General features: G+C 47.1%; 1 protein-coding gene across 1 annotated transcript in view; it reads left to right on the top strand.

Moving 5' to 3' along the window:
- The window catches only part of Hal (histidine ammonia-lyase), a 29,059-nt gene extending 10,923 nt beyond the window's left edge, over positions 1-18,136 (top strand). The window contains 7 exon segments of the mRNA XM_028880239.2: positions 317-397; positions 3,086-3,151; positions 3,227-3,392; positions 7,982-8,116; positions 15,640-15,748; positions 15,870-15,939; positions 17,619-18,136. Coding sequence (XP_028736072.1) covers positions 317-397; positions 3,086-3,151; positions 3,227-3,392; positions 7,982-8,116; positions 15,640-15,748; positions 15,870-15,939; positions 17,619-17,759 — 768 coding nt within the window. The 3' untranslated portion in view covers positions 17,760-18,136.
- The last annotated feature ends 3,568 nt before the right edge of the window (positions 18,137-21,704 follow it).

Below are 21,704 nucleotides of genomic sequence, written 5' to 3'. Positions count from 1 at the left end.
TTGTCTTCATATCCTAAAGGAGCCAATTATACTTTTTATGATCATAACTGCAAAGCAGTTACAAGGAAAAGACTGAAGATGCCATCTTCCAAGAATATTGGCTTTTATTTTTTTTCCGAGACAGGATTTCTCTGTGTAGCTTTGCACCTTTCCTGGAACTGGCTTTGTAGACCAGGCTGGCCTCAAACTCACAGAGATCCGCCTGCCTCTGCCTCCCAAGTGCTGGGATTAAAGGTGTGTGCCACCATTATCCAGCTGAAATATTGGCATTCTCACTGGGATATTAATTATAGGCCTTATTTTTATTGTGCTTTAGGTCCACGGTGTGGTGAATGACACCATAGCGTTTGTGAAGGACATCATCACTACAGAGCTCAACAGTGCCACAGACAACCCTGTATCTTTTGCATGTGCTGTTTTCTCTAGCTGGCTGTGGGAGGCTCTGTGTCGAATGACCCCATCTCACAGGTAGATGAGTAAGTCCCTGAGGCCAAGCACTCGGTGACTTCTTCTAGGTCAGAGTCGGTAAGTGGCAGAAGCAGACATGTGAACCTACTCTTAGGCTTTGAGTTCAGCATGCTGCGCTTTTAAAATTGGCCCATAAAAGATTAAGGCAGCGCCTGCAGCCATGGTGGATGTGTTTCACCGAGGCACTGATTGAAAACCCGCTGCTGAGGTTGTTGCGGATCTGATCAGAGCCTTCTGGGCTGGCCTTCCCTTCCTCAGCCTGGTTCTAGTGATGCAGGGTGCTTATTTCCGGTGATGTAAGACATCCCCATCCCCAGGCTTCTTTCTGGTGTGAGCTTGACTCGGGCCAGAGTATCTGCATCCGTACACACAGTAAGAATGCTTTCGTTCCTTGTGGAGGGGCGCTTTTCTTCCCTTAACGGGATCCCTTTCCCCTAGAGAATCTGTTTTTCTTCTTTGAAGCTGAGATAATTAGTCAGGGTCCAGTCTTCACAGAGGCGTCGCTGCCTTTGAAAACAGGCAGTCCTCTTAAGAACTCTTTCTTCCTGTTCCACGGCTGCCTCCGTTCTCCATACGGGAGAAATGGCTGAGGGCGACTCACAGCCCCGGTGAACAGATGGTGGGCTACCCCAACAGATGGTGGGCTACCCCAACAGATGGTGGGTTACCCCACATCTGGGGGAGGCTTCTCACCCGAGGTTTGAGTGTGCTTTTTCTGTAAGCCTGCCTTAAGATTTCATTTTATGTTCTCTGAGATCACCTCATGGTGAGTTCAAACCGGCAGTTGATAATCTTTGGGATTATTAATCTCTCACTCATCCCAGAAGGAACAGTGGTTCTCACGCCTGCTGTGTGGCCTGATCTCATGGGTTTATTCTTCAGTGGTGCAGGGGCAATTCTTTTTTTTTTTTTTTTTTTTTTTTTTTGGTTTTTCGAGACAGGGTTTCTCTGTGTAGCTTTGTGCCTTTCCTGGAACTCACTTGGTAGCCCAGGCTGGCCTCGAACTCACAGAGATCCCGCCTGGCTCTGCCTCCTGAGTGCTGGGATTGAAGGCATGCACCACCACCGCCTGGCTGAGGGGCAATTCTATACTAGCACAGTTAGACCTTTAAGGGTAACTCAAGAGTTAAAATGGAAAGGATTAGCATGAATTTACTGGATATGGATGACATTTTTCTATTTAATTTCCCCCCAGCTGTAATGTTAGCCATAAATCCTCCTCAAAACACTCTTGATTGTGGATGAATTTTCAGATAGTCGAGAGCTCCTCTAGTACTGATGCTCCCTGAGGGAACAGGTTTCTCCATGTTGTACTGCAGGTAAAGAGCACTGATTGCAAAATGCCACCTTGTTAGGGAGGGAAGTCACAAGTTGCTGGAATGCTAGTGACCAACCAAGTTGGGAAACAAGAGAATAATACAACATGTTTTTTTTTTAAATTAGAGCAGCAGTTGATGCAGGGATGCAGAGGACAGAGAGAAGACTGTGTCTGTGTGGGGGATTGGCTGTAGGACACTCTTCCCATCTCGAAATCTTTGTGTGCTCAAGTCTCTAATCTACCGTGGATGGTGTACACACTTCTTCCTGTATACGTTTAAATCCTCTCTAGATTACCCATGACACTTAATACAACGTAAACACTACATAAGTAGTTGTTTTATTGTATTATTTAGGGAATAATGACAAGAAAATATCTGCACACACTCAGTCTAGACAATTTCTTCTTCCGAATATTGTCATTCGGAGGTTGGTTCATGCCACAGATGCAAACTCTGATAATGAATAGCTAAATAGATTGTTTATAAAGCCCAGAGGGAAAACATGAGCTTTGGGAACCAGGATGAAGGGTATTTTATTAAATTTGCCCTTGTGCCTGTGGGCTTAAGCAAAGTGTGTGATAGACTGGAATTATTCCTGGGGTAATCACACTCCGGGAGTCCAAAGTTCCCTCCCACTGAAGTACGTCTGTACGGCCTGTTGACTGCTGAACACTCACACAGGACCTCAGAGGACAGAGTGGGAAAAAACAGTCCCAGCGTTGATTATTCCAGATGTTTTGATGTGTGCTCTGTCAGCCAAATTGTCTATTCAACAGCTTCTTCTATGGAGCATGGGTCCACAGCTCCACAGAGGAAACAGAATTTGGTTTCAAACCAGTGGTTACTGTTTTAGGTTTTGACTGCAAGTGTTAAATTGGCAGATTAGAAAAGTTATGGGAGTCAACATCACTGATCTCAAGGGAGCTTTTGGGCTCCAATTACCAGCACACAATTTACCTTCAGTGTGTGTGTGTATGTGTGTGTGTGTGTGTGTGTGTGTGTGTGTGTGTGATGTGTTGTGTATGTATGTATGTGTGCATGTGTCTCTGTGTGTGTCTGTGTATGTGGTATGTGTGTGTCTCTGTGTGTATCTGTGTATATATGTGTGTGTGTGTGTGTGTGTGTGTGTGTGTGTGTGTGTGTGTTCCTGTCAACAACTGCTCATGGGAAGACTTGTCTTTTCCTATATCTGTACGATGGATGACTGCTACTTCACTACTAAAAACAAGTGGATGGGGTAGGAGTTACCTTTGAAGTGGCCAACAATGTTATGTTTAAGCCTTAACCCGTTTTGAAAGATGGTTTTTGCCAGTCGAGGAGAGACAATTTCAGGAGGAAACTTCCATGGTGAATACCCAGCCAAAGTAAGCTTTCTGAGTGTGCTCCTGACCCTGAAGTACATTCCAATGCAGGCCAGCTGAACTGAGGTGTTCTTTTAGGCCCTGGACTATTTGGCCATTGGCATCCATGAACTCGCGGCCATCAGTGAAAGAAGAATCGAAAGGCTGTGTAACCCCTCCCTCAGCGAGCTGCCTGCCTTCCTGGTGGCTGAAGGAGGTCTGAACTCGGGATTCATGATAGCCCACTGCACGGCAGCAGCCCTGGGTAAGGACACTACCGTTAGTCAGAACGTAAGCCGCCCCTGGGCTTCCCAGGTTCCCTGAAAGTGGCAGCAATTGCCTTGGCATGAGCTCGGATGTTGCTCCACCTCCTTGGACCTCCTGCCTCTCACGTTTAGCACAGCAAGCAGGTTGAATCTCCACATTTCCTTAGAGAAAATAAAACCTAAACAAGGGAATGCTGGAGGGTAATAACGCAACCATGGGGCATAAATGGAAAATTGCCCCAGAGAAAGCAATCCTGACATTGCATTTGAACTTCATCTATGTAGCTTTGCCTGCCCCCAAAGACTATCAGAGGGGAAAAAAAGACAGAGAGGATTATAGTTGATGGCAAAACTTGAGCCAGACTGAATGCTTAAACTCTGCACATCTTCTATTAGATCGACTACCCACTAAAAGATTAAGATGCTCTCAAAACATATAAAAATACTTCCAGGAAGCAATATGCCTCCTGGAGACTAAGCTTCCGGGAAGCCAGTTTCTGATTTGAGATTGCAAGGAACAGATAACTAAGGCACCAGAACAAGGCCTGCCACAGAGTTGGTGCCAGCGGCCTTGCGTTTTTCCCCTCACTTAACCGGAACACTACCAGGAGGGAGCGAGGCCCTGCTGTCTTCTCCATTGGCCAGGTGAAGCTGAGTGGCTTTTCCAATGTCGCACAGTAGTTGGATGCAGAGCAGAACTCAAGTATAGCCATGTTGGTACCCAGCTTCGTGCACTCGCTGCCTCGATCTCTTTTTATCACCACCACCACCACCACCACCACCACCACCACCACCACCACCACCATCATTTAAGCACTTTAGTAACAGGTACTTTCAGTTGGTTGACTTAAATCAATGGTAAGCTTGTTACAAATTAAAAATGAAATTAAAAAATAATCTCAACCAGATTATGAAACAGCTTAAAAATCTTCAATGGCAACTGGGTGGCAGTGGTGGCACACACCTTTAATTCCAGCACTTGGGAGGCAGAGCCAGACGGATCTCTGAGAGTTCAAGTCCAGCTTAGTCTACAGAGTGAGTTCCAGGACAGGCACCAAAACTACACAAAGAAACCCTGTCTCTAAAAACCAAAAAAAACCTTCAGTGTCGTATTGAGAAAAACCAGACATAGATAGATAGGTAGATAGATAGATAGATAGATAGATAGATAGATAGATAGATAGATAGATAGATAGAGGTAATAAATAAGTAAATAAGTAAATAAGCAACAAAACCTTTTTGTCATTATCCAAAAGAGACATCCTTAGGCAAAAGTATTTATTCTAACCACATGCTTTGTAGACAACACAGATAACTCCATCTTATGTGGCCAAGTGACAAAAGACAAGTCCTTAGGGTCTTCAGCTGCCATCTTTGTATTTCCTGCTGCTGGAATGCCATGCCCTGTGTCCCTGATTGGATGACTAAATGCTTGATGGAATGGCCGATACACTGCCATTTACTCAGGTCCGCCCTGCTCAGCATAAGCAGATGAGTCCTCCGTGGGTGGATCGCCTGCTTGCATCTTGTGGTTTAAGATTCTCTGGGTATTTGCGTTGTGATTGAAGTTGCAACACTTTGAGGTGGCTACCGACCTTGGGTCTTATCTCCTTGGTTCTCATTTCCCTCGCCATTACTGTCATCTCTAGGCTGTCTTCCAGGATGAGGGAGCCAATGGCATCGAGGCCTGTAACCCCAAACACAGCCTGCCTCACTGGTCTGTCTTGCTGTCTCTCTCTCCGGCTGTCAGCACCCTCTATCTAGTCTCCCTGCATGAGAGGGTTAGAATAGGGTGGTCCCAGCATGTAGAAAGTGGGGAACCTCTGTCTAAAATAGTGTGGGCGTTGTTGGGCCTGGCCTTCTGATCCCTCGGTCTTTCCTAACTCTCATAATTCTGGTAACCCTGATGGTAACTGCATGGAGGACCTCTACCACATAAAGACGGTCTACAATGGTTGTAGTAGGCTATGTCTTTACTGCCTTGGGCTTGAATTCCACCAGGGCCTGCAACCTTGACTGTCTCCACACATCTTTCTTGGTATCATTCCTCTCAATCAAACCATACCCATTCCTTACAATGAAACCGCTTTACGGTTCTGAAAACCTTCCTTCCCAGGCACGTGCTGTGGGTACGAGGCTGCCTGGGGTCCTGGCCTAGATGCTGTTGGTTGCTGGGATGATGGCTGGGATGCACTGCGGGAACTGTGTCTCCTCCAAGGGTGGGATTGTCACTAGGCTGCTGGGGCAGTGGGATTGTTCAGGATTCTCAGGAGTCCACTCTCTCTGTTCCTGCTGCTGGTCCATACCAAGCATCTTGCGTTCATCAGTACATAATCTTAAAATAGAGTAGCCAGATTCAACAACAACCAGAAATGTAGGATGCCCAGTTCTATTTGGATTACTTGGGATCTACTTGTGCTTAAAACAAAACAAAACAAAAACAACCAAACACTGGTTTTTAATCCAAAAATCCCAATTCAGCTGAGCATCCTGTATTTTCTTTAACAGTCCTACCTCAGAGGACTAGGTAACATGATGGTTAATTGAAAGCATCCAGTGGCATCTAAACCTCAGATCTGCCGTTTATAATCAGTGTGGTGTCAGGCCTCTTTATCTTGGTGATAATTCCTCAGCTCTCTGCGGTGTAGAGTATGTGATGATAACTGTACCTTAAATCGGGCTGTCTTGAGTATTAAATGGACTAATTATACATATGAGGTCTTGGGCTCTGCTTAGCCTCAGGAGCACTAACTAAACAGTAATTTCTATTTAATAAGAGTCCCTGGTTTGGTTTTTTGGAGACAGGGTTTCTCTGTAGCTTTGGAGCCTGTCCTGGATCTCACTCTGTAGACCAGGCTGGCCTTGAACTCACAGAGATCTGTCTGCGTCTGCCTCCCGAGTGCTGGGATTAAAGGCGTGCGCCATGACTGCCTGGAGAGTCCTTGTTTTTGGAGACAGCCCTAGCTAGCAGAGAACTCAGAGGTAGACCAAGCTGATCTGGATCTTTGAAGAGATTCATCTGCCTCTGACTTCCCAGTGCTGGACTCAAAGGCATGGGATATAATAAGATATTCTGAAGCTCTTTCCGGCTCATGCCTCTCACTCAAACTCAATACAAGCCACTTATCGAGAACTACCGAGTTCACTGTCTTCTCTGGCCTGGTATTATCTACTTGCTCACTTCGTGGTTTCTAAAGCACATCCTAACACAGAGACTTCACCCTTTATGGAGGTCATGGGACAACAGGGCTTGAGTTCTAGACAAGACTATGGGCCTTGGGGAGACTGGCTTGAATGAGTTCATCCTCATGAGTTGCCCGCTGAAAATGGACTTTCTTATCTAATTCAGTAATTCGTTTACCTTTTGGGTACTTGGAAGTCTGTACTTCCTACAAAGGTTCTGGTCAACACAGCCCTCATTTCATACGGTACCAGGGTACAATTTTGAGTGCCAGAACCTGAGAGATCTTGCACAAACCAGGACAGAGCTGGTCCCCCTAGTTTAAACCTGGATCCCTGAGGGGTGGGATTCCTTCTATCAGTGGTTCACAGCCTTCCAAATGCTGCGACCTTTTAATACAGTTCTTCATGTTGCAGTGATCCCCCCCCAACCATAAAATTATCTTCATTGCTACTTCATAGCTGTAACTTTGTTACTATTATGACTCATAATGTAAACAGCTGTGTTTTCTGAAGGTGCTAGCCAACCCCTGTGAAAGGGTTGTTTGAGCCCAGGGGTCACGACCCACAGGTTGAGAACCAGTGTCTTACATCCTCAAAAAGAGAAGCTGTTTTCTAGATCAGTGGAAGAGGAGAAAAGACTTTGAGTTTGACCTTTCCTAACATCCAGAACTGAGAACAAGGTTTGGGTCTCTGCTCCTTAAGGTATAGTCTTCCGTATGGCATATGAAGGATGCCGTACGGCAACAATATGGCATCACGTGGGAGTTTATTAAAGTAATGGGAACTCAGAGCCTATCCCAAACTCAGTATCTGCACTGTAGCAAGACTGCTAGCTAATGTGGGAACTCAGGTTTGAGAGACCCCAGTGTAGATGCCCCTCACTTCCTAGACATCACTGGTTATCTCGAAGCCCTGTTCAAGCCCCACACACCTACTTGCATGGTCTTGGAACCGTCTGAGCTCTTCAGTGTTGCCCAAGATCTGCAGACTCAGCATTGGTTCTCAGTGCCAGCCCTAAATGCTAATCTGGCTTTTCTTCCAACGTAAGCAAATCGCTCTAGAGTAGCTAGACTCATCCATCCATCATGCTCCCACCCCACCCCATCCCCACCCATCTCGAGGGCATGCTGAATGCTTCTAGTACTTTTTGGCATGGTTTTGTTATATGAGCCTGCCCACATTCTCATCTCTTCCTTATCTCCGAACACACCAGGATCGCAGGACCCTTCCCACTTTGGGAGAACACAGACCCGTGTGTGGCTTTCCACTGTGGCTGGGCACCACCACATGGTCAAGGGCCCCTGGAGAGGTCCTTCCATGCTGTGGAGACGTTGAGGGGAGCTGTGTATTACTTGGGCAGCATTTCTTTTAGGGATTCTACTTCCCTTGCACTGGTCTCTTGCAGTTTCTGAGAACAAGGCTCTCTGTCATCCTTCATCTGTGGACTCACTCTCGACCAGCGCCGCCACGGAGGACCACGTCTCCATGGGAGGATGGGCAGCCAGGAAGGCCCTCAGGGTCGTCGAGCATGTAGAACAAGGTAAAGGCAGCACTGGGAGGCGGGTCTTTCTCGGAATAGAATCACTGCCCACAGAATCAGTATTCTTTGGAAACCCATTTGAAATACAGATCCTCTGACCACTCCCAGAAACACTAGGGAGAAGAGGGGAGTGTAGCTAAGAGCTTTCCAGGTGTTTCTGTCCCTCACTGAAGACTAAGAACTAAGGATCTATGCAGAGAGAATCTGGTTCCTTGTATAGCTTTGTTTTAATGAGGTGGGGTTTTTGTTTGTTTGTTTTTGATATTTGAAAGTGGAGAGAAGAGGACCATGAACCCTAGCAAGCCTCAATTGATTCAAAAGCCCAAATATTTGCTTCCCGTTTTTTTGTTTTCCCAAATTATCTGCAAGCAAATCTCCATGTTGTTCATATATACTTTCTCTCTTTAATATGAATAGTTCCAGGCTAGAGAGATGGCTCAGTGATTAAAAGCACTTAATACTCTTGTAGAGAACTTTTTTTTTTTTTTTTTTGAGACAGAGTTTCTCTGTGTAGCTTTGGAGCCTGTCCTGGATCTCACTCTGTAGCCCAGGCTGGCCTGGAACTCACAGAGATCCACCTGGCTCTGCCTCCCGAGTGCTGGGATTAAAGGTGTGCGCCACACTGCCGGCTCTTGTAGAGAACTTAAGTTTAGTCATCAGAATCCATGTCAGGTAACTGCCTGTAACTCCAACTCTGGAGTCATCTAGCCACCTCTGGCCTCCAGGAGTCCCAACATTTATGTGCATACACACACACACACACACACACACACACACACACACACACGCACACACACGTATATATGCATATATTCCTAAGTATCACCCGCCAGGTGTGTATAACGTGAACTGGATGTTTGGTATTGGACAAACACTTGGCGTGTTTCTCGGAGGGGAAGACTTAATTCTCCTGTTCTCAGCGTTCCTCAGTTGCCTGTAGTTCTTTGTGTGGCCTTCCCCCATCCACATTAACATGTCTACTGGTATTGCCCTCATTCAACTCCTGTTATCAGACCTTTCCTCTCAACCAGGACGCCGTACCACACCCAACAAAATTAAACAGCTGAGCCCTGATATCATCAGCACCAAATACATATTCAAAATCCCCCAGCCACCGCAGCGCCTCAGCCTGTCGGTTGGGTTTCCAGGGATTCCAGGTCCCTGTTTTTAAATTCTGCTGTCAGCATTCCAAGCTGCTTCTCCTCCAGGGTCGTCCTGTGGCCCTGGCTCTCCTCCTGGCTTTTGACTCAGCAACATGCCAGGCTAGTTTTCTGGTCGCTTCTTTGCACTATCAGTTTCATGTTTTCTTTCCCCTGGGCATTTTCTGATGTAGTGACATTGATTTGAGTTTTTGCCTGGACTGGAATGGCTGGGGCCATACAGTAACTCTCCACCCATCTTTATGGGAGCCAGCCGGAGTTGTATTGCCATCCGGAGTGGATGTTACGTGCCTACACTCATTTCTCCATATCCTCAGCTGCACGTGGTATCTGTCTATCTAGATGCCCAGCCCCGACCAAACTGTGACGGTTGGCCCTTATCTATCCCCACTTCTTCTATCTGATCCATCGACACACCAACGCTGTCTTCCAAAAACTTGTCACCTCCTCCTCCTTAATCTCCTACGCAGTTGCCACCCAGCAAGAAACAGGGCGAGCATCCACAAAGGTAACGCAACCTCAAACGTAATCGAGACCACACCATGCCCCAGCTGGAAATGTACCAGTTGCTTTCCAGCATTCAAAACTTCCTTACCCACCCCACTTCCTAGAAGCCCGGCACGATCTGGTATTCTGCCCCTTGCTGCCCCTTCTCTTACGTTCTCTCCATCCCGGAGCCACAGTGATGTCCTGTGGTGCCGGGGAACACATCACCTGCAGCCCCCACTCCGAGGACGTGCCTGGTCCCACTCCATCCATGTCGCTGCTCAGACTTCTCACACGTCTCCCTTGGCTTCAGCCAGAACAGCAGCTGGCATTTTTCCTTCCTTTTTTTTGTTTTGTTTTGTTTTGTTCTGACAGCACCCGGTGCCTCTGGGTCTGTTTGTCTTTCCACAATGGCAAGGATCTCGTCCGCCTTGGCCATATCGCTAGATGGGCCTGGTTCCGATTTAGTGTTCACATGTGTGCACGGCGGCAAATGGTTGCCTGGTTCATCAGTGTTTTGCTCTCTGTTCATAACATGGAAGGGAAATCAGCAACAGGTAGGTAAGAACCAGCTGTATTACAAGCCAGTTGGTGATGGGTTTGTTACTTAAGTTTGTTTTGATTATAAATGTTCAGCAAACATCTTCAAATTCTGGAATCCAGTAGTGCTGGCTCTGAGTAGGAGATCTGGGCCTGCCTGTCACAGTGCCCACTCGCTGTCCTTGCTTACGTCACCAGCATGGGAGTATGGAAAGTGTCGACAGGCACCTGCCACTTGAGCGGAGTACGGAGCAGAGTGGGCGAGAGGCACCCATCTCCTGCCCTCACAGAAACCAAGTCTGTTTGGAGACGCAAACCCTGGCCAGCCTGACAGCTCTTTGTGGTAATTAACAAAATGCTGAAGGGTAGAGACTTATAGGAGGAAAAGGCAGAACCTGATGAGATCTGAAGGGATCAGAAATGGGGATTTTGAATATGTATTTGGTGCTGATGATATCAGGGCTCAGCTGTTTAATTTTGTTGGGTGTGGTACGGCATCCTGGCTGAGAGGAAAGGTCTGATAACAGGAGTTGAATGAGGGCAATACCAGGAGTTGAATGAGGGCAAAAAATGAAATTTGCATCTTCAAAGGAGAACCCATGAGTAAGACCTGAATAACATATGGTGCGCTCTCTCTCTCTCTCTCTCTCTCTCTCTCTCTCTCTCTCTCTCTCTCTCTGTGTGTGTGTGTGTGTGTGTGTGTGTGTGTGTGTGTGTGTGAAGTGAATTACTGTTATTTATGAGGGAAAGGGAAGAGGCATGCAAAAAGTAAGTTGTTTCAGGATGCATTACAGTGACGCCATGGGGCATCCAAGAACAGAGGCCAACGCCTGGGGGAAGTGCTGCTGGGTGATCGATGGTCAGTGCTCCGTGTATATAGAGGTAGCCGGAGGTGACCAGGGGTATGAGGTGCAGGAGCGTGGCCTTGCTGAAGCAGTTGCATGGGGATGAAAGGGGACTTGAAGGATAACGGGTGACTGGAAGAAGGGAAGAAACTGGGTCGAAGGGAACACCTCGTAGAACACAGGGCGGCAGAGCTCTGAAGGGGGTCAAGGGGTATGAAGTCAAGACAGTTCTAGAGACAAGGTCGTGCATTTAAATTAGCCCCGTGGTAGGTAAAAGCACCAGATGTGTTTTCAATGCATCTGAGTAACATATACATTCGCAAGATAGCTAAGAAGCGCTGCTATTTATTTGCTTAGGATAGTTTTATTTCTTTTTATTTTTTTATTTTTATTTTATTATTATTATTATTATTATTATTATTATTATTATTATTTTGGTTTTTCAAGACAGGGTTTCTCTGTGTAGCTTTGCGCCTTTCCTGGAACTCACTCTGTAGCCCAGGTTGGCCTGGAACTCACAGAGATCCGCCTGCCTCTGCCTCCCGAGTGCTGGGATTAAAGGCGTGCGCCACCACCGCCCGGCTTATTTCTTTTTAATTTGCAGTAAATTTTTTTTTCCTAGAGTACATTCTGGTCACCGTTTCCATTCCAATCACAGTTTCCCCTCCCCCATCACCTCCTAGGTCCTCAGAAAGGCCAATAAAACAAATAACAAACCAGAATAAACAAAGCAAACAGAAGAAAAAGGGAAAAGCACGTAAACATACACACACACACACACACACACACATATACACACACACAGAGACAGAGAAATATACATACCCATGCACCCACACAAAACCCATGGAAAGACAAAATCAGCTCCAACAATAACACTGCATTCATTTTGTTTTGGCTGTCTCGTGCTGGGCACAGGGCCTCTCTTAAGTGTGTTTTGTCTACCCAGTGATGCTCCCTGAAGAAAACTCATTTCTCCTTTGTAAGCAGTTGTCAGATAGCTTCTGGGCTAGGGATGGGATGGGGGCTTGTGTCTACTTCCTTTCTCACTCCTGGGGCCCCATCTGGCTTGAACCTGTGCAGGTCCTGTGCATGCTGCCACAGTCTGTGTGAGTCCATATGCATGTCAGTCCTGGTGTGTCTGGAAGGCACTGTTTCCTTGGTCTCTTCCATCCCCTCTGGCTCTTACAATCTTTCTTCCTCCTCTAAGACCTGAGGGGAGAGGTTCCACGAAGACATCCCATTTAGAACTGAGTGTTCCAAGGTCTCTCGCTCTCTGCCCAGTGCCCAGCTGTGAGTCTCTACATTAGTTCCCGTCTACTCCAGGAGGAATCTTTTTGATGATGGCTGAGTGAGACACTGATCTACGGGTATAGCAGAATGTCATTAGGAGTGATTTTATTGCTATGTTCCTTTATTAGAACAATAGCATTTGGTGGTGGTGGTGTTTTTTTTCTCTAGGTCCATGGCCAATCTAGTCTCAGGATCTTGGCCACCTGAGCAGTGTCAGGCATGGGTTTCATCTCATGGAGTGGGCTTCAAATCCAATCAGAGAGTGGTTGGCGACTCCCACAACTTTTGTACCACTATTGCTTCAGTGCGTCATGCAGACTGGTCACCATTGTAGGTGGAGGGGTTTATACCATGGTTGGTGTTTAGCTTTCTCTTCTAGTGGCGTACAGAGTACCTTCCAGTGCAGTGAAAACCAGTCAGCAGGGGTGAAGGCTCCGGGTAGGCACCGGCTTGGCTCCTCCGTGTTCAGTGAGATACGTAGATGTTGTCTTCAGCCACAGCACCTTACTGTCAGCTTATGGAAAGCTACCAGCACGCTTGGAAATAGCCTGAGTGGCTTGGGGGTTTCTATGGGGCACGTTGGCCAACAAGTCAATTAGATGTAACCCGTTCCTGGCACTGGAGATTTCAGTTACTGGTGTGAGAAGTCTAGTTGGGACATTATCTTCCCTGTTATCTGATGATTCCACTTAGATTTCTTTCATATATGTATGTATGTATATATACATATCTATATATACACACACATATATATGTATATGTATATACATATATATATGCTTCTATTGTACTAGGTTTCATATGACCCCTCAGATGGCCCTTAGTGTTTGTTGACTCCCCATATTTCCTCCTTTTCTCCCCTTTCTCTGTTTAACCCTCCCTTTGCAGCCCCCCAACCCTGTCTCTTCCATAACTGTATATTTTATCTCCCTTACCTTAGGATTTCCTTCTGTCTCCTGCCGCTCCCCAGCCCTTACTCTATTCTTAACCTCTGTGGTTATGCAGATAGCGGTGTGCCTATTGAAGACCTAAAAGCTAACAGGCTGAGGGTAGTTTTAATCCATGTGGATTTTTCTAAGATGAAGAAATCCATCCTAAAACCAGACGGCATTGCCCGGACTTGCCAAATATTTTTGATGTGCTTGAACGATAACTCACACAGTTAGGGTGGCCCTTGGGCTTGTTTTCAAAAGAGCACTGGATGAAAAGCATCCAGCTGGATGAAGATGCACACAGCCCTTGCACAGTTGATGGATTTTAGGGGACCGCTGGTTACAGAGCAAAACGCATCACAAGTAGCAACTTAGGTTTTCTCTCAGTGTTTCATGTTTATTTTTCCAATATGTGCTCACCTGTTGCTATCTGCCTTTGGCTACATCTGTCACAACACAGGTAATCCAACATGTTACGAATATGTATCAGACATTTCTACTTGTATCCGACCTTGTGACTCATTTAATCTATAAGATAATAATACAGTACTGTCACCCTAGGGAGGCCTGGACTGTCGTCCCCTTTGACAGATCTGGCAACCAAAGCAGAGGTCCACATCCCCAAAGCTGTACAGTCTCAATGTCGGTGATGGGATCTAAACCCAGGTTCAAGTCCATTGTCTTCACCACTCCCTGTCAAGATAAGAAGCACAGCGCTCACCTCCGAGGGGATACGAGATGGCTTATTCTAGAGTTTATTCTGTGAATGGTCGTGGCCCGGGAACACAGATTTGGGTTATTTAGGTTACCCCAAGTTCCATGTGCCAACATGGTAACCATTTGTGAAGTTTTTATAGTTCCAGAGCAAAAGCACATCCTAAATCCAGGCACCTTAGTGGGAGCGTCAGGTAGGTGGGTTACCGTAGAGCAGAGGATTCTCTGCCATAGTCTCGGATGCTATTTGGTGCCATTCTTAGCTCTGGGTTGGAGGGAAATGGTGATATGCTAAGTTAATATATCCCAGAGGGTTTCACTGGGTAGTCACGTGGGTGTTAGATCAGACACAGAGGTGAGCAATGGATAGCTATTAAATGGACTAACAATAGCCCAAGATGGTTCGGGTTGGATTTGCAGTATTCCAACCTTCAACCATCACAGAGTTCTAATCAGTCCATTAGCTTTGTAGAATTTATTTATTTATTTATTGATTTATTTTGGTTTTTCGAGACAGGGTTTCTCCGTGTAGTTTTGGTGCCTGTCCTGGATCTTGATCTGTAGACCAGGCTGGCCTCAAACTCACAGAGATCCACCTGCCTCTGTCGCCTGAGTGCTGGGATTAAGGTGTGTGCCACCACCGCTCAGCTAGAATCTTTAACATAGGTTTTCCTCCCCTCTTGAGGACTTTTGTTCACAGTGGTTAGCCCAGATGGTATATTAAAAATATTTGACTTCTTGCTTTTCAGTTTATAAAGCACGTTACACATTCAGGTGAGTACAGAAAGGTCACAGAGGAGAGAGGGTAAATAATCCACTGTGGACCTAGAAGAGCCGCATCATTATTTAGTGAAATTGGGACTCCAAGCAGGGATGGGGTTCTCAGGTAGCGCCCCCTCCCCATCCACATGACATAACCACCGGCTGGCAAACCTTGGTGAAAGGAGGACTGGCAGATTGTGCCAATGGAGCCTAACGGGCAGCCCCCTTGGTGGGTTCTGAACACTGCCAATCTCTCCCGGTAAATCTTTCAATTCTCCAGCTCATCAATGAAAATACAACCAAGAGCTTAGAAAAAGAGGTTTAAGCTGAACAGTGGTGGCCCACACTTTGAATCCCAGCCCTTGGGAGGCAGAGGCAGGTGGATCTTTGTGAGTTCAAGGCCAGCCTGTTCTACAGAGCGAGTTCCAGGACAGTCAAGGCTGTTACACAGTAAAACACTGTCTCAAAAACCCAAGAGGAAAAAAAAAAAAAAAAAGAGGCTTAAATTAAAACTAACTTAGGCCTGGAGCTGTGTGTATGTAGCTCAGTTGGTATAGTGTTTGCTTCCTAGCATGCTCAGGCCCTGGATTCAATCCAGGCACCACATAAACTGGTTGTAATAGGTGCATACCTGTAATGCCAGCACTTTTAAGGTAATTTCATTCTATCACTACACAGAAAGCCAGCTGTCCATGCAGGTGGCTCCTGATAGTTCCAACTCTGATGTCGGCCCCATGGGGATGAAGCCAGGCTTGAGCTGACCATTGATTGCTTCCATGTTTTTGTTTCAGTCCTGGCCATTGAACTTCTTGCTGCCTGCCAGGGCATAGAGTTTCTACGGCCCCTGAAAACAACCACTCCGCTGGAGAAGGTGTACGACCTGGTGCGCTCTGTGGTCAGGTAAAGCCAATGGGCCTCCGGGACTGACCCCATTTCACCGGGACTGACCCCATTTCCGAGCGGTGGGTCTGTGCAGAGGCAGGTGTGCTGCGGCTGATGGCTTGATCTGCTTTCAATGTAGGCCCTGGATCAAAGATCGCTTCATGGCCCCGGACATCGAAGCAGCCCACAGGCTACTTCTGGAGCAAAAGGCAAGCTGACCGCTTGATGGGCGTGAGGAAGGGAAGTGGGAGCTGAGGGTGGAGAGGCACTGTCTTAGCCTGTCTCTCCTGGCTCTCCCTAGGGAGAGAACACAAAAGTAGAGGGCTGATTTGCAAGATGATGAAAGGCCGTTGATAGTTCCCCCAAAGACCCGGCTTGGACCCAGATACTGACTATGGACGGATTAGACGTGGTTTTAAGTGGAGGGTGGAGACGGTATTCATGAGGAGACTATGAGGCGGTAGCTCATTAGCCTTCTGTAAGCTGTCCTCTGCCACCCTAACACACTTTCTCCTGCTGAGGTTAGCACAGCTCCCACCACCCAGTGAAGAAGACACTGTGAAGTCCCAGGGTTCCACTGTGTCCCTGTACCTGCCTGCTCGGCAAGATAGTTTTCTTTGCCGCTCATCTCCTTTGGTGATATTGGCCATAGACTTGGGAACTTGATACAGATGCCTAAAAGGCTGGGTCATCTTTTAAAATACACACACACAAAACAAAAGCATGCAGCCTATGCAAATTAATACACACGTATATTTTATATGCCTCTAATATATAAGATGTATGCATATGTATGTAATAGATATATCTTTTACATATATGCCACACACACACACACACACTCACACACACACTTTTTTAAAAATGCTTTAAAACTTTTGAGTCATTGGTGTCACATTCCCTAGAATCACTTGATTTCCCTTAGAGCCTTGACTGTTTGGGGGAACAAACTTTCCCTTTAAACTTCACAACTCTGATTTCTATATCCTTTGAGGGAACACATCTCCCATGAGGGGGTTAGCTTGTAAAGAATACATGTTCTTTTCCAGGGTGTTTTAGATAGTATCTCAGACTGTGTAGCTCAGGCTGGCTCAGGCCTCATTGAGCAGCCCAGGATGGCCACAAGCTTAGGCCAATTTTCTTCCCCTTGGTATATTCCAGAACCAAAGGGTATTAGGATTCAGGTAGGAGCCACCACACTAGTTAAGAGTGTATCTTGTGAGGTCATAGGATGGGAAAGATTCCTTGGCTGTCAGGGGCCACAAGCAGAAAGAAAGGAAACTACAAGCCAAAAATGGAGCCTTAAGAAAATAGGTTGGCAGATGGAGAGGAAAGCCTGGCCGTGCAGGTGACAGTCTTATCATTGTATACCAACTCAGCTTCCATTCCCGGTGAAGGGTGGAAGCTGACGCTGGCTTGTCCCTGGTGATGCTTATAGAACTGGAACACGGGCCGTATTTGCACACTTCTGGCCCTAGAAACACAACCTTGGGGGAATTCCCTGCACCACCTTTTCAGCTTCCAAGCCTTGTGCGCTGCTCTCTCTACCAGATTCCCGAGTAAGCATGCAGAGTTCCGCTCTGAGCTGCCAAGGTTCTGTTTGGGTTTTGTGGATTTGCTCGCTTTGCTCCGAAGTAGGAAGCAGCTTCAACACCTTTACAACGTGAGCTTGGTTTTGGACTTTGCATTTTAAAATCCTTGAATGTATCCAGCAGCTAATTGACACGGAGTCTGTGTCAAATGGCCCCAAGTACAAGCAAGCGAGCTGCTATGTGTTTGGCCAGGTACAGAAGGTGTGCTTTGATTTGGGGCGAAGCTCACGTTTCATCACAGCATTGTGGAAACAACCTTGTCCCCGGTTCGACTTTGTCCCCTCCTTGCCTCTCAGGTCTGGGAAGTTGCTGCCCCGTACATTGAGAAATACAGAATGGAGCACATCCCGGAATCCAGGCCGCTTTCTCCAACCGCGTTTTCACTAGAATCCCTGCGAAAGAATTCAGTCACAATCCCAGAGTCTGACGATCTTTAGTGGGCTTCCTTGTGGTCGGGCACCTCGGACATGCCCGAGCCTCACACAGCGGTGGTGTGTGAGGGAGGGGCCCAGCAAACTGTCCATGATGCGAAGACCTCGTCCCTTTTCAAACACGCTCTGGTTAGGTCGGCGGCAGCAAAGCAGTTGCGGAACGGAGAGCCCTGTCCTTGTCGCCATGGTTTGCGGAGTTCTGGCTGTCTTTGGGTCATGGCGTTTTCTTTCTTGACAATGTAAACAGGCTACTTACTCTTAAAAATGGCCACAATTCCATAGGTCTATTTTTACTCTTGGTGTTAGGGAACTCAATGCAGAGCATTCTTCTTTGAAGCGTCAGACTTTTGTGAACCTTTTAAAGAAAAATTTGTCTCGAGAAACTCTCCTAGTTGACTTTCTTTGGCTGGTTGGACTGTACCATAACCTGACAAATATGCTTCAAGTCAGAATTTGTTCCTAGGCCCTCCTCCTCCTGCTCATGGAATCGAAGAAAAGAGTCTTGAGCGAGGGGAGCTGGTTCAGGGGGTGCATAATTGAGTTCCATAATTGGGTGCATAATGAGGATCCAAACTGAGTTCAAATCTCAAGCATCTGTGTAAAAAAAAAAAAAAAGAACAGTGTGGTGGTAGGCACCTGAACCCCAACACTGGTGGACAGAGACAGACAGCTCCTGGGGGGCTCACTGCTCAGCCAGTCTTGCAGAAATGGTGAATTCCAGGTTCAGTGAGAGACCCTGCCTCAGAAAAAATATATATGATATAGAGAGTGATAAGAAAACACATCTTAACATTTATCTCTGGGCTCTGCATGTGCCCACAGGAGCAAGTGCACCTTACACACACACACACACACACACACACACACACACACACACACACACAGGGGTGGGGTGAACAGGTCTGAAGCCATTAACTACAAAGGTTAACAGTCCCTCTTTTTGGTTGTTTCTGGTTGTTATCTGTGTCCTATTAAGTACAGGGGTGTTTAAACCACCCCACCAAGAATGCAAAGGAGTTGGGGATGAATATAAAGACTGCCCTTGCCTAGCCATGCCTTTCATATGTCTCCAATCACGGCACACATCTCCTAACCGCTTGGTGATGTGCTCAGGTGAAGTTCGAAGTTAGTCCTGTCATTTCCCACAACTTAGTGCTCCCTTCACCTGTTGGTAGTAAGTTTAGTGAGCAGCCTCCTGTTGCGCAGATGAGGCATTTGGGGGTCGGGGCGGGAGCCGGCCCACTGCCTGCCTGCAGTGGGTAATCATTAACATGAGCTTTGTTAACACAGGTCAGATGGGGCCCTGCAGATGATTGCCCAACCTCTGTTTCTCCCCCAAGCAGATAAAGAATCTTGCGGGTAGGCTTTGTGTCATTGTTCAGAAAGGTCGGGCAGGCGACCTCTTGACAGCCCAAGGCTGGGATGGATGACTTCGCAGCCATCGCTGGGGACACGTGCAAAGCACTGCATGTGCAGGAGTCGAACGCGGGGCTAGAAAGACTGTAGCTGGTTCACGAACACACTTGCCAGCATCCCTTGCTGGTCACAGACGACAGGGGGCCCAAGTTATATTCCCCAGTGCACTGTCCTCACTCTTCTGAGCATGCCCTGTCCACAGTCTTTGCCTTCAGCAACTCAAGAGGTGAAAAAGGGCCCAGGCACAGGCTTAACTGCAGGTTATTCTTCCTGCTAGTTTTTGCTGAATGCCAACACACACACACACACACACACACACACACACACACACACACATGGCAGTTTACCCATTCCTCTACCCAAGCTGCCGCAGAGGCAGCGGGGCCCAGCAGATGGCTGCTCCCACTCCTGGTTTGGCAATGCTGGCTTCCTGTCCACCTCTGCCTTCCTTTTGACAGATTTCACCCCTCGGTTTTGTATCTAGCTCTGTTAGATCCCCACCTTCAAGAGTCTCTGGTAGGTAGGGGGCAGACTGTGTCAGTGGCTTGCTATCACGGTGTTCTTTGGGGAGAAATTGAGCCTGGGGTCATGTGTGTGTTAAACACATGCTCTGGCACCGAGTTGCACTTCTACCTTCTACTTTTATTTATTTTGAACAAAGTTTAACACCTAATATTTGCGTTTCTGTTGCTGTGAGAAAACACTGGGAGCAAAAGCTGCTGGGTGGAGGAAAAGGTTTCTTCCAGCTCACGCTCCCATGGACAGTCCATCACTGCAGGAATCTGGAGGAACACTGCTTGCTAGCTATTGACTGGCTCTCTAACACCTTCTACAGCCCAGTCCCACCTGCCTAGGGCGGGTGCCATCCACAGTGGGTTGGGCCTTCCCACGTCAATCATCCATCATGATAATCCTTCACAAACATGGCCGCAGGCCAATCTGATGTGGGCAGTCCCAGAGTTGAGACTTCCTAGTTGACGCTAGGCTGTGTCAACTTGACAACTGGAGCTAACCAGGACACCTCCACCTCTTCAGAAAACGCCTCTCCCGAGTGTAGCTGGTCAAGTTTCTGAACGAGTCAGTCAGAGAAAGATAACAGATCTGAGACAACGTGCCGAACCTCATGCCTTTCCCGTGGAGGCGTGGCAAACGAGTTGGCATATCAGGGTCCCCTTCCCCGGGGTGCTTGCCTGGGTCCCTTCACTTAGGGCAGTAGGAGAGGATGAGGCCTCAAGGATGGGGTCCACCCACAGCTTCTGCTGTTTCATTTGCTCATTCCCTAGTGGCCAATACAAGCCACGTGGCACGCCAGAGCCAACTATAGAGGATGGACACGTGACTTAGTACGCTTGTGGCCACTATCAACCTACCCAATTTATAAATTCTAATAAATAACTTGAAAAGAGATACTTTTCATACTATTATACTTGTGTTTTATTTTGGGGTCTGGCCATTCATCCTTGGGGGCTGAACACCTCTTTCACAGGGGTCGCTGAAGACCATCAGAGACCACAAATATTTACATTATGATTCATAACAGTAGCGAAATTACAGCTATGAAGTAGCAACGAAAATAATGTTATGGCTGGGGGTCACCATGACACGAGGCACTGTATTAAAGGGTTGCAACATTAGGAAGGTTGAAAAACGGCTGTCGTAAACCATTGATCAAAAATAAATAAACAATCATTTTGCCCTTTTTGGTTACCTTTGTTAAAGGCACCAATTTATTAGGTGTGAGCATTGAAAACAAAAAAATAGAGAGCATTTCCTCAGCCTAGAGGTAGACCTGCTTAGTGTAAACGGCCCTGTGCGTTCTGCTCCCTGCTGAGTTCAAGAAAGGCCTGGGATTGCAAGGAAGCTAATGACATGGAAAATCTCATTGGCGACTTCTGAGAGAGCATTTTTTTTCTCTCCCTGGAGCCAGGGAGGCCATCTTTCTCTCCTGCTTGACCTGGATGAGGAAAGTGACTGACAGCCAGATCCGGGGCACTGCCGGGTGGCAGAGCAGAGGCAGGAAGGTGTCTATCCGGGTCATCGCGTGGCTGAGTTGTTGTGTATGCCTAAGGGGGCTGGCCCTGCTTCTGAATGTCCAGTGGTGAGCTGAAAAGACTGCTTTTCCCCACATGTCTATCCCTTTACTTCTCCTCCCATCCCTTCCTAAATTTAGGGCCCCACACATTGTAGACAAGTGCTCTACCACTGACTTATATATTCCCAACTATCATTTTTTTTTTTAACTGTTAGGTAAGGCGCAGAATGAGCTAGAGTTCTGGTTTGGTTATAGACTCGCACTAAGATGTGTGAGAGGTAGGTAATTGGGTCCTTTCATAGTACCATGTCCAACAGCAGAAGCAAGCGTGGGAGATTAAAAAATAGCCACAGAACGAAGGGAATTCTTCACTTACAGACTCGGCAGGGAGAAGCCTCCGAGTCTAGTATCTTAGACAAGCAGAGGGACAGGATACAGGTGTGCTGGTCCCTTCTCCAGGGGCAGCATCTCTGGTCTGACCACAGCAGGGTATCTCTAAGTTA

The sequence above is a fragment of the Peromyscus leucopus genome, chromosome 18, assembly GCF_004664715.2.
Source record: "Peromyscus leucopus breed LL Stock chromosome 18, UCI_PerLeu_2.1, whole genome shotgun sequence".
Taxonomy (NCBI): Eukaryota; Metazoa; Chordata; class Mammalia; order Rodentia; family Cricetidae; genus Peromyscus; species Peromyscus leucopus.
This window is presented reverse-complemented; position numbering and strand designations above follow the sequence as displayed.